Source organism: Halichoerus grypus, chromosome 7, assembly GCF_964656455.1.
Source record: "Halichoerus grypus chromosome 7, mHalGry1.hap1.1, whole genome shotgun sequence".
In the NCBI taxonomy this organism is placed as follows: domain Eukaryota; kingdom Metazoa; phylum Chordata; class Mammalia; order Carnivora; family Phocidae; genus Halichoerus; species Halichoerus grypus.
Window position 1 is genome coordinate 114,757,241 of NC_135718.1, and position 13,046 is coordinate 114,770,286.

A 13,046-nucleotide genomic window follows, 5' to 3' on the forward strand; every position below is an offset into this window, starting at 1 on the left:
CTCTCTGAGATGTCCCAGCACCCTCTTCACACCCTGCAGGCCCAAACACTTGTTCCACCGGCCTGCTCCCCTGCTGGCAGCTCCCCATTCCTCCCACATTCCCCCCCACCCCAGGTGGCTCAGTCTCCCAGTCCTACAGTGCGGAGGGGCTCTGGGAGCACCCCTCAACCCTTAGCCTCCAGGGACCAGTAAAGAGGGGTTTTAACTGGCTCCTGCAGGTAGGGCCTGAAACACTCACTGCACACTCCACAGGATTGCCTGCCTCCTCCCCCACCATCTTTCCCTCAGCCCACATGTGCCTTTCGGTGATCTTGCCCACAGAAAGCTGCTAGGACACTCGTTTTAGCGAAGGCTGTGTGTTTTCCCGAGTTCTACAACAGCCCTGAAGCTGCCCTCTGCGCTCCCCGCCCCCAGTATCACCTACCCAAAGCCCCGAGCTCCATTCTGTCTTCTGTTCAGAAATGCACTTTGCCCAAGGCTCCTCTCCCAGCGGAAGGACTGTCTCTGGAGGCTTCTGCATCTACCCTGGCTGTCACCCCAACCCCAGGGGACCGCCCAGGCCTCCCCCTCTGGCAGGCCCAACACAGCTCACTGCTGGGCCCGTATCCTCCCTCCCTCTTCCCCCACCCCAGAACCCCGCTCTTGGCCATTCAAGGTCAAGTGAGCATCCAGCCCAGAATTTAGCGACTCAAAGCGAGAGAAGCTTCAGCTTTGCTTTTTAATAATTTAAGACTGACACACGGCCATCCACTCCCAGAGTCCCAACCCTTTGGGCCTAGAGCTGGGAGGCAGCCAGGTGGAGAGCCCATCCCCCTGCCTGTACCCCGTCATTGCACTCCCTGCCGGCCCTCCCCCAGCAGCCATCAGGGAGCCTGGGCAGAGAGCCTGTGGCTGGGGACAGCCTGGCACCGGCTGCAGCCTGTGCCCACACTCCACTGGAGAAGGCAGGCAGGCCCTCCCCACCAGCGCCAGCCTCGCCCTGGGCAGAGGCAGAGGGCAGGGGGCTGGGGGTGGAGCCGGCCAGACCCACTGGCCACAGCTGCACTTCCCTGACATTGGTCTCGGGTTCATTTTTTTCCCCCTCCAACTTTATATATCACAAAAATTTCCCAGAGATTCTTAACATTCTGGCTGCCAGATAACATCTCCCAGATGTTCTCACACCAGACCACATATTCCAATTTTGGGTTTGGAATATATGGCCCATGGCTTTAGGCTGTTACACTAGGACACTTTGCCCATTTCCGGAAAAAGAGCAAAGGTGTCAAATGGGACATGGAAGACATGAGACTTTAAAGGCAGACTCAAGGCCAATATGGCCAAGCACTTTCTTTGGTTCTGGAGTGTGGAGGCTGGGGGAGCCCCTGATCGAGAGTGGGATGAGACTTGGGGGTGAGGAGACAATCAGGGGCTCACCCAAGTACCCCTGGATCTCTCTCCTCCTCCCGCCGACAAAGGTACAGAAAGATGTTGACACCACTTCCGGCATGGAAGGAGATCCATGTTTGCTTTCCCCAGTTCGGCATAAATTAACATCCGTAAACAAAACACACCATCCTGCCCTCACCCTACGATCGTCAATCCCAGAAGCCCCTGCCACAGCCTAAGCGGTTACACGCCACTGTGATCTGTTTTCATCCATAAAGCAGCTTCGTGCAGTGCCTTTCCAGCCGTCCCTCCTGGGGCAGGTCAGGGCTTCCGAGGGGGTGACAGTGAGGGCAAAACAGCCCTGGGTCACTGAGGGACAGGCCTCTGCCTCAGCACACGGACTGATAAGCTCTCCGCGTGGGCCAGGAGCTCTTTAATGTGAGCCAAGCCCAGCCCGGCAACCTTGGCCCCATTCACCTCGAGGATCTCATCCCCTGCCCCCAGCAGCCCCGAGTACAGCTTGGCCATGCTCGCATCAGCCATTTCCTGCACGTAGAACCCTGCAAAGGAAAACAGAATGAGTGAACACGTGAAATCCAGATGCAGCTCTGTGGAATGTTGACCAGGTGGTGTTTCGGGCGGGGGTCGGGGAGCGGGTGCTCATATAGGGCACTGCTCCATGAGCACACACACGCACGCACGCACGCACACACACACTCGCACGCGCACACCCTCATTATCCTACCTCACAACCACAACTGGCTTTCTATATAGATATAGTGTGCCTGCCCTCATGGTATCATTTCATTTCTCTGTCTCTTTTAAAAAGCTGTGCAAATAATGCTTTAATAAAATAATGTTTTAAGCAAATAATGCTTGTTTTTTATTGTTATTATTCGTGTATACCCCTGTGTGAATGAGGTGATCTTATCTTTTTCTGAGATGAGCTTTGATTGTAGAATAGGAAGGAAACTGATGTTTAAAAATTAAGAAAAAAAAACGCTACTTCACGCCTGCCACTGGGTGGGATTCACAAATATGATCCAGTTACTGCCTTCAAGAAGCTGGAGGGGTGGGAAGGTATCACTGGAGTAATGAACATGGCCAAGGTCAAATCCAAACCTGGTTTGCTTCATATTACTGTTAGGACCAGCTCCGGTCTCAATCTTCCTCAGAGGTGGTTCCTCACTGGGATTTGGAGGCATCTGGGCAAAAGCCCAGGAAACATAAAAATTCCACCCCCTATTTAAAGCCATGGTGGCTCACTTGTCCCTTATTCACACACATCCTGTCCCCACACTGCCCCTAGGAAGGCCCTGCCTGGCCAGTGTGACCGTCTCCTGGGTCTCTCAGGTGCAGCGTGAGCCTGGGCAGAGCCTGATTCTTCCCCTTTCCCTGGGTCCGACTTGGGGAACCCACATCAGTGGAGCAGGCTCTGTGGGGCCTGGGGGCTGGCTAGCCTGAGTTCCCCGGGACTCTCCCGGCCGCACAGCGCAGGCGAGTCCTGCTGAGGGACCCCTATCACCTCAACTTCTTCTGAAAACCTTCCAGACTCCCCTTCAGTTAAGAGAATAAAGGGTCTTACAGGGAAAGCTGGGCACCACCCCGTGCCCGCCCCACCCCCAACTGAGCGAACACAGGTGATCTGAGAGCACAAGGCCAGCGTGTGGACAGTGTGCAGCTGACAACACCTGCAGAATTTAGGGGGGCTGCTCAGCACCACCTTAAACGCCCTCACGGCTCCCCAGCCCGGGCCGCACACTCCTTCCTCTCTACTTCTGCATCCTAGAATCAGCTTCCTGAGAAGGGGCCTGAGAGGGCCTCTCCTCCCGTATCACAGTCTCGAGCCTGATGGCATTTAACACACTTGGACTATAGTGGGACATCCTGCCTCTGCTGCCCCCCCGCCCACAGGAGCTTTGTTCAGCCCAGCTTGTGGCACGCCTTCCAGAGCAACCCTCTGATGGGGGCTTGAAAGCACTGAAATCTCCTTCAAGGCACCTGAAGGTTGGTAGCTCTGAGTCTAGCAAAACCATCCTCCTGACACACTCCCTCTCCCGGGTCTGACTGTGGCACTCTCTCGGTGTGGGGGGCTTCTGGGCCAAGCCGAGCCTTTGCTGCCAGGCTGCCTCCCCTGACGAGGTATGCCGGCCATCTCGGCTGCTCGAGTGAGGCCTTTTTCGCAGCCCCTGCCCTATCCCCGACCCCTTCTGTCCGGGCGTTCTAACCACTTGCCTGCCCCCCTGCATGTTGCCGGCATGGACAGAGGGCAGGTAAGGAGGGGAGGGTGGTGCCTACAGAAACGGCTGCTATAAGCAGGACATGCATGTGGGGAGCCATGAGAAACCCCAAAAGCATGGAGCCAGAGTCGTACCAGACACTGATGTCGTGCCAGTCATTCTGGGGGAGACTCTGGGGTAGGCTTCACAACGGAACGTCGTGACAAAAATATGACAGACAGACTGCTGTTGTTGGTATATTTACTGTCTGCTGGAAATGGCCTCTGTTCAGCATGGATCATCTCTGTGTGGTGCTCGGAAGCTGGAGGCCACGCGTGCTGTTCCCATATGCTCGCACAGCATCAGATGTGACAGCCAGCAAGTTAGCCCCAGCGCCTGGACGTTTTAGCCAGGAATGCAGACCAGCCCCAGCTCACGGCCCCTCTGAGGCCCAGCAGGAGTGACCTGTGGCTGCTGGAGGAGGCTCTGTGGCCGGGAGGCACCAGCACCAGTCATGTTCCGTGGGCCTGGGGATCTCTGGGGATAGCCGATGGCCAACGGCGGCGGGAGCAGGGCACCACCTGGGCAGCACAGGGAAGAGCTCGTACCGACCCAGGTGCGGGGTGCCATGGGGGGGCAGGGCAGAGCCCAAGGAGCTCTTGGTCATTAGAGACCGCTGCCCACCAGACATCAACTCCATGACTGTCTGCAAAGCGGCCTAGCGGGACTTGGGGGGAAGATGAAGGGCAGAGCACAACGCCCGGTTGTGTGTGACCTCACGTGGACAGATGGTGCAGATCATGGGCTCCCTGTCGGAGTTCTGTTCCCCAAATACAAATTCTCTTTGTGAAGAGGGAAGGGAAGAAAAGTGCCAGGCACTTTCCCATGTACCTCACTGGACGCTCCTTATGACTCTTCCAGGCAGGTTTGAGTATCTTCAGTTTAGAGATGAGAGAACTGAGGCTCAGAGAGGGTAAGGGACCTGCTCAGGTCACACAGCCGGGAGAGGCTCTGGAGTACACACCGTGCCATGTCACCTAACTCTCTGCCCCTCTGGGAGGCCTGCCGCCCCTCACCTGAGGAACGGGGAGGCTAAAGGAAAGGGGGGAGTAGCTAACAGCCCGCTAGCCCTTTATGATGACCAGTGTAAGTTCACAAACGCCATCTCCCTGTGAGGACAGACACTGTACCCCCCTGAGGTCCAGAGTGGGGAGAAACTCGGCCTCTTCCTCTCACGCGCAGATAAAACCATCAGCAGACTGCGTCAAACTGCCTTCAAGTCAAGCTGACTGCAAGCACTTCTCACATCCCCACTGGTTCCCCAGCCCGACCCACCGCCGGCAAGTCTTTCCACCGAAATAGCTTTACAAGGGGTCTCCCTGGTCCACCTTCGACCCGCTAGCGTCTGTTCACGGTCAGGCGGCCAGCCGGGCAGCGACACCCGTTCCAAGTGCAAATCAGAGCACATTGGTCCCTGCTCCAAGCCCCTGCCGCCTCCCAGCTCAGGGGGTGGGGAAGCCACCGCCCTCCTGAGCTCAGCGCCCTCTCTCCCCACTGCAGCTCTGCGCAGATCAACCCTGCAGCTCTTCTGACAGCCAAGCTCATTCCCACCCTCCAGCTTGGGCCTGGACTGCTCTTTCTCCAGACACCTCCGCTCAGAAGAGCTGCCCCACCCGCATTCCTGTCCTCCCACTCTCAGGCCCTCACCCTGCTTCGCTTGGATTCGTGTCTTCATATCCTCTGCTATCTGGCAGCTTATTTGGATAATATATAAAAATGTATACCTTCTTATAGGTACAGCCTATCTGCCTCCCTGGACTGTGGGCTCCTGAGGACAGGGTCTTTTTCTGTTCCATTTCCTGCCCTATAGCCGGTATCTAAAACACCTAGTAGGTGCTCAGTGCAAACTCGCTGAAACAATGAACGACGGAACAGAGGTAAGAACTCGCTGCAGTCTGCAAACCTGGCAACAGGCAGATTTTTTTTTCCAGGTTACATGACTTTGACCTAGGAGATCACCGCCCAGGACTGAACCCTGCTCGGCAGAGGGCAGCCAGGGCAGGATCCCCAGAACATCACCCCCTGGAGCCAGTGCTGCGGGAGGGAGCCGGATGCGTAGCCAGGCGGGCTCACTGCACGTGGCCAGACAGCAGCCGGAGGAAGGGAACCATTACACACACCAGCCGCATCAAAGGGCTCCCAGAACCAGCAAGCACAACCTCCCCTGGGCGCTCCAGCAAAGAGGCGGCCCGATTCCAATTTCAGGATGTCAGCAGACAACAGAGGGGCAGTGGAGTCAGGCTCGCCATCCCTACCCACTCCAGCAGCCCCACACCTGACGCTTCCCAAAGAGCCCTTGAAGGGAGAATTCCAGTCCTTTCGCTACGAGGCTGTCTGAATCTGGAGCTCCGCGTCTCAGCCACCGACTGGAAATGCCCACAGCCAAAAGTGGTCTGCTGAGGCCCCAGGGATATGGAGCCCAGAAGAGGGGAGGGGGCATACCTGAGTCCCGGCGCCCATTCCCGGAGGCCACACAGAAGCCGAAAGAGCCCTCCGGGGAGCGTTGTAGCTGCAGCTGGGTTGTGCCATCTGGGAACACCTCCACCACGCGGCCCACCGTGCGTGCCTGGCTGGGGGCGCTCACGTCCTCCACACTGAGGGCACGTCGGGGTGAGGCCTTGGTTGGTCTGCCAGGGGACCGGAGACAGAGTGAGTGCAAAGAGGGCTGGGCACCGGGACCCAATCACTCCCTGCCTTAAAGATGACGGATGCCTCTTGACTGGCTCCAACCAGCAAAAACAACATGCTAGGAACAAGACTGGAGGGTTGTCACAGCGGTCTGAGGCTCCACAAAGCCTGGTGCAGGACCAGAAGCCCCCTGCTACCCACCCCCCCAACACAGAAACACAATTTTAAATCTTTGTGGGTGCAGAGACCGCTCTGAGAATCTAACCAAAGCTATGATATTATATAACATTTCCAGGAGTGAACAGGCCACTTGAGGTGCCTCCATGGAGCCCCAGATAAGAGCAGCTAGCCTAGAGGGTCTCGTCAGGGGGTGGGAGTTCTCTAGACAGGGTCACAGGTCAAGTGCCTCTTTGGGGGCCCCATCTCTGGATCTCTAATCAGATCTTCAGCTGGGCTAAGGAAGCTCTCTGAACATCCCGATTTTAGGATGTCATCAGACAGCAGAAGGATGGAAGAATCAAACCTTCCAACTCTACCCATTCCACCAACTCCACACCTTCTCAGAGCTCAGGTGCACGGGGCAAGGCACTGAGATGTGGGCTCCAAGACTCCTGTGGCACCTGAGGCAGGACAGAGTTAGGCTTACAGCTCCACCGCCCATGCTGAGTTTACCCCCCACACCACTTGCCAACTCTTACCGGCCAACTGCACTGTGGTCTCCCGGCTCCCCTACCATGTAGAGGCTGGACCGGTCCCCCTTGCCACTCAGCAGAGAATGGAGGTTCTGAAAGGAGGCAGCTTTCCGACGTTGGTGAGATGGTGACACCTGGTGGTGAGGGTTCAATATTGCAGGTGAGAAAAGCCAAGGCGTCTGGGGGTTGAGACCTGACCCTAACCATGAGCCTGAGGGCTGTTTTTTTTTTTTTTTAAGATTTTATTTATTTATTTGACAGAGAGAGAGAGCACAAGTAGGCAGAGAGGCAGACAGTGGGAGAAGCAGGCTCCCCGCAGAGCAGAAAGCCCGACGTGGGGCTCCATCCCAGGACCTTGGGACCATGACCAGGGCTGAAGGCAGACACTCAACCGACTGAGCCACCCAGGTGCCCCAAGCCTGAGGGATTTTTAAGAAAGTAATGATACAAGCTTTTGTCACTACTTCAAAGTGCCCATCAGGAATCACCATAATTTACTCAAGTAGACAGTCCTATAGAGGTGATCTGAAGGTTCGTTTTTGGCTAAAATAACTTAGCACTAGAATACTAATAATTTCATTGATTAAGAAAATCTAATGTTCTCATTAAGAAAAAAGTGAAAGCAAATTAATTACAGAGTAATAAATACGATTTTAGAGTTAAAATATTAAAACTTCATGATTCTTTAGTATCCCTTTTATGATTGTTTATATTAAAATTTTTTATCTGAGGACTTCTAGGAAAGATGGCTGAGTACAACAATCCCAAGCTCACTTCATCCCATGGATACAATTAGATAACATGCATATCAGTGTAAATAAGCCATAAAACAATCCAAAGACTGGCAGAACAGACTCTTTACAGCTGAATGTAGAGAAGAGCCCACCTCGAAGAGGGTAGGAGGGGTGGAGATTCGCTCGGGAGCTAAATGAATCTGCAGGACCATCAGAGGGAGGGAGGGACACTGGGTGCAGAGAGAGGTGGAGAGGAGAGGACCAGACCCTCACACCAGGCATACCAGGCATGAGGAACCTGCACAGGGAAGATGAATCCTCATAACATTTGGCTTTGAAAACCAGAGAGGCCTAATTTCAGGAGTTCCTAAAATCAGTGGCGCTTAACAATGGAACTTTAAAAATCAGTGGGCTTGGCTCTGGGAGACCTGGGAAGATGATAAGAAACTGAGTCCCTGCCCTTAAAGAGACTGCACAGCAAAGAGTCCCACTGAGATATAGCATAGAGAAGCAGCAGTTTGAAAAACACCTGGGGTATATGGGAGGGAGATTTTTTACTAATCTCAGAGTCTGTGCTGGAAGGGCAGGGATCTTTGGGAGACTTCTCTAGGAACAAAGGAGCAGGCAGGCACCATTTCCCTCCCCTGCCCCCCAGCCTAGACACATGGACAGCTGGGAGAACCAGCACAGCACCAACACTCTCCACCTAACTTGCTAACAGCGTGGCATATCCCCTCGTTCTCTTGTGCACATGCCCCCTCCAATATGCCCTTGGCCAGAGCCCATTCAAAGTGGTGCCGTAAGTCTGGCAGGGTGCAAAGCAGCCACGACAGTGACTCCTGCCCTGGGGAGAGGGGAAGATAACCATATATACCAGCCTGAGACTGTGGCCCCAGTAGTCCCACCAACAAAAGCTTCACACGGGGCAACACAGAGAAAGCGCCCTGTAGTTCAATACTATTGCGTCTCTGGCAAATGCCTGGTCTGACTCAACTCAAGTCTAAGGCAGCCCAACAGTGGCCCACTAACACTGCAGGGACCAAACACTGCCCACAACAGGCAAAGAGAGCCACTGCAGACAACTGGACTGAAGGCAAAAGCAGCTCAGCCACAAGAGCAGGGCACACGCAACACACAGAGGAGACCCCCCTGAAGCACCAGGTTCTGATGAACAGGGGACACAGCACTGCAGGGCACTACAGGACCTCTTGTTCATAAGGCCACCACTTTCAAGAGCAGGAGACATAGCTGACTTTCCTAACACAAAGAAACAGACACAAAGTTAGTCAAAATGAGGAGACAGAGAAATAAGTCTCAAATGAAAGAACAGGACAAAATCACAGCAAGAGAGCTAAATGAAACAGAGATAAGTAATATGCCTGATAGAGAATTTAAAGTAATGGTCAGGGATGTCTGGGTGGCTCAGATGGTTAAGTGTCTGACTCTTGATTTCAGCTCAGGTCATGATCTCCAGGTTGTGAAATTGAGCCCCGCATCAGGCTTCACACTGGGCATGGAGTCTGCTTATAATTCTCTCTCTCCCTCTCCCTCTGTCTCTCCTGTCCCCTTTCTCTCTCCCTCTCCAATAATAATAATAATAATAATAATAGTAATAAATAAAGTAATGGTCATAAAGATATTCACTGGACTTGAGAAAAGAGTGGAGGACCTGAGTGAGACCCTTACCAAAGAGATAGAAAACATAAAAAAGAACTACTCAGAGATAAAGAATTCAATAACTGAAATTAAAAATACACTAGATGGAATAAATAGTAGACTAGAGGAATCAGAAGAATGGGTCTGTGAGCTGGAGGATAGAGTAATGGACAGCAATCAAGCTGAACAGCAGAGAGAAAAATAATAATAAAAAATGAAAATAGACTTAGGGAACTCAGTGACACCATCAAGCATAATATAATTCTCATTATAGGGATCCCTGATGGAGAAGAGAGAGAAAAGGAGGTAGAAAACTTTCCGAATCTGGGGAAAGAAACAAAGATTCAGAGCCAGGAGGCACAGAGAACCCGCAACAAAATCAACCCAAAGAAGTCCACACTAAGATACATAGTAACTAAAAAGGTAAAAAGTAGTGATAAAGAGAATTTTAAAAGCAGCAAGAGAAAACGGTTACATACAAGGGAAACCCCCCTAAGGCTATCAGCTGATTTTTCAGCAGAAACTTTGCAGGCCAGAAGAGAGGGGCATGATACATTCAAAGTGCTGAAAGGAAAAAACCTGCAGCCAAGAGTACTCTATCCAGCAAGGCTATCATTCAGAATAAAAGGTGAGATAAAGAGTTTCCCAGACAAAAGTTAGAGGAATTCGTGACCACTAAGCCAGCCCTACAAAAAATGTTGAAGGGAACTTTTTGAGTGGAAAGGAAAGGCCTTAAGTGGGAGTAAGAAAAGTAGGAAGCCCAGAGGCAGTAAAATTAAGTATATCTATAAAAATGAGTCAAGGGATTCACAAAGTAAAAAGATGTAAAGTAGGACACCATATACTTAAAATGTGGAGTAGGGAGGAGAGGAGTAAAGAATGGGTTCAAACTGAAGTGACCATCAACTTAATACAGACTGCTATATGCAGAAGATATTATTTATAAACCTAACAGTAACCACAAATCAAGAGCCAGTAATAGATATGCAAAAAACAAAGAGAAAGGAATCCAAGTATATCACTAAAGAAAGCCAGCAAACCACGAGAGAAAAGAGCAAGAGAAGAAAGGAACAGAAAAGAACTACAAAAACAACCATAAAACAAGTTAACAAAATGGCAAGAAGTACATGTGTATCAATAATTACTCTGAATGTAAATGGACTAAATGCTCCAAACGAAAGACACAGGTTGGTGGAATGGAGAAAAAAGCAAGACCTGCTGCCAACAAGAGACTCATTTCAGACCTAAGGACACATGCAGGTTGAAAGTGAGGGTATGGAGAAACATTTATCGTGCAAAAAGATGTGAAAAGAAAGCCGGGGGAGCAATACTTATATTGGACAAAATATACTTTTTTTTTTTTTAAGATTTTATTTATTTGACACAGAGAGAGAGATAGAGAGCATAAGCAGGGGGAGCGGCAGGCAGAGGGAGAAGGAGAAGCAGATTCTCCACTGAGCAAGGAGCCCAATACAGGGCTGGATCCCAGGACCCTGGGATCGTGACCTGAGCCGAAGGCAGCTGCTTAACCAACCAAGCCACCCAGGCACCCCTGGACAAAATATACTTTAAAACAAAGACTGTAACAAGAGACAAAGAAGGACACTATATATAATCATTAAGGGGACAATCCAATAAGAAGATATAGCAATTGTAAATATTTATGCACCCAACATGGGAGCACCCACATTCTTAAAGCAGTTAATAACAAACATAAAGGAAGTAATCACTAGTAATACAATAATAGGAGGGGACTTTAACACCCCACTAACATCAATGGACAGGTCATCCAAACAGGAAATCGACAAAGAAACAGTGGCTTTGAATGACACACTGGACCAGATGGATCTAACAGATATATTCAGAACATCCCACCCTAAAACAGCAGAATATACCTTCTTTTCAAGTGCACATGGAACATTATCCAGAAGAGATCACATATGAGGTCACAAACCAAGTCTCAACAAATTCAAAAAGACTGAAGTCATACCATGTATCTTTTCTGACCACAATGCTGTGAAACTAGAAATCAATCACAAGAAAAAATCTGGAAAGAGCACAAATACATGAGGTTAAATAACATACTACTAAACAATGAATGGGTCAACCAAGAAATCAAAGAGGAGGGGCACCTGGGTGGCTCAGTCAGTGAAGCGACCAACTCTTGATTTCAGCTCAGGTCATGATCTCAGGGTCCTGGGATTGAAGCCCACATAGGCTCTGTGATCAGTGAGATGTCTATTTGAGATTCTCTCTCTCCCTCTCCCTCTGCCCCTCTCGCCTGTCTCTCTCTCTAAAATAAACAATCTTAAAAAAAAAAAAAAAAGGAAAGAAATCAGGGACACCTGGGTAGCTCAGTTGGTTAAGCGTCTGCCTTTGGCTCAGGTCATGATCCCAGAGTCTTGGGATTGAGTCCCGCATTGGGCTCCCTGCTCAGAAGGGAGCCTGCTTCTCCCTCTGCCTGCCGCTCCCCCTGCTTGTGCTCTTTCTCTCTCTCTGACAAATAAATAGGTAAAATCTTAAAAAAAAAAAAAAAAAAAAACCTTTTAAAAAATTTTAAAAAAAGAAATCAAAGAGGAAATTGAAAAATACATGGAGACAAATGAAAATGAAAACACAATGGTCCAAAATCTTTGGGATGCAGCAAAAGCTGTTCTAAGGGAGAAATTTATAGCAAGACAGGCCTACCTCAAGAAGCCAGAAAAATCTCAAATAAACGACCTAACCTTGTATCTACAGGAGCTAGAAAAAAGAACAAACAAAACCCAAAACCAGTAGAAGGAAGGAAATAATTAATATTAGAGCAGAAATAAATGAAGTAGAAACTAAAAAACCAATAAAACAGATCAATGAAACCAGGAGCTGGTTCTTTGAGAAGATCAACAAAACCAATAAACCTTTAAGCCAGACTCACCAAGAAAAAAAGGGGGGGGGGATTCAAATAAAATCAGAAATGAAAGAGGAGAAATAACTGACCCCACAGAAATACAAAGGATTATAAGAGAATAGTACGGAAAATTATATGACAACAAACTGGACAACCTAGAAGAAATAGATAAATTCCTAAAACATATAACCTTCCAAAACGGAATCAGGGAGAAATAGAAAACTTGAACAGACTGATTACCAGCAATTAAATTGAATCAGTAACCAAAGATTCCCAATAAAAGTCCGGACCAGACAGCTTTACAGGTGAATCCTACCAAACATTTAAAGAAGAATTAATGCCTATTCTTCTCAAACTAATGCAAAAAATAGAAGAGGAAAAATAGAATTACCCAGCAATTCCACTGCTAGGTATTTACCCAGAGGAAATGAAAACACTAATTCAAAAAGAAACACACACCCCTATGTTCACTGTAGCATTATTTACAATAGCCAAATTATGGAAGCAGTCCCCGTGTCCATCGACAGACGAACGGATAAAGAAGATGTGACATATACACAACAGAATATTACTCAGCTATAAAAAAGAATGAAATCTTGTTATTTGCAACAACATCGATGGATCTAGAGAGTATAATACTAAGTCAAATCAATCAGAGAAAGACAAATACCATATCATTTCATTCACATGTGGAATTTAAGAAACCAAACAAATGGACAAAAAGACAAACCAAAAAACAGACTCTACATTATAGAGAACAAACTGATGGTTTCCAGAGGGAAGGGGGTGGGGGGATGGATGA

General features: G+C 49.7%; 1 protein-coding gene across 2 annotated transcripts in view; it reads right to left on the bottom strand.

The window, feature by feature from the left end:
- Nucleotides 1–699: 699 nt before the first annotated feature.
- Nucleotides 700–13,046, bottom strand: part of KIAA1614 (KIAA1614 ortholog) — a 40,733-nt gene continuing 28,386 nt past the window's right edge. Inside the window, exons 8-10 of one of the 2 annotated variants that reach the window (XM_036071111.2) lie at nt 6,974–7,101; nt 6,090–6,274; nt 700–1,928 (exon numbers count right to left, since the gene is read on the bottom strand). In XM_036071111.2, the coding sequence (XP_035927004.1) occupies nt 1,735–1,928; nt 6,090–6,274; nt 6,974–7,101 (507 nt within the window). In that variant the 3' untranslated portion in view covers nt 700–1,734. The remainder of the gene's footprint in view (nt 1,929–6,089; nt 6,275–6,973; nt 7,102–13,046) is intronic. The other variant, XM_036071116.2, reaches the window with a different exon arrangement.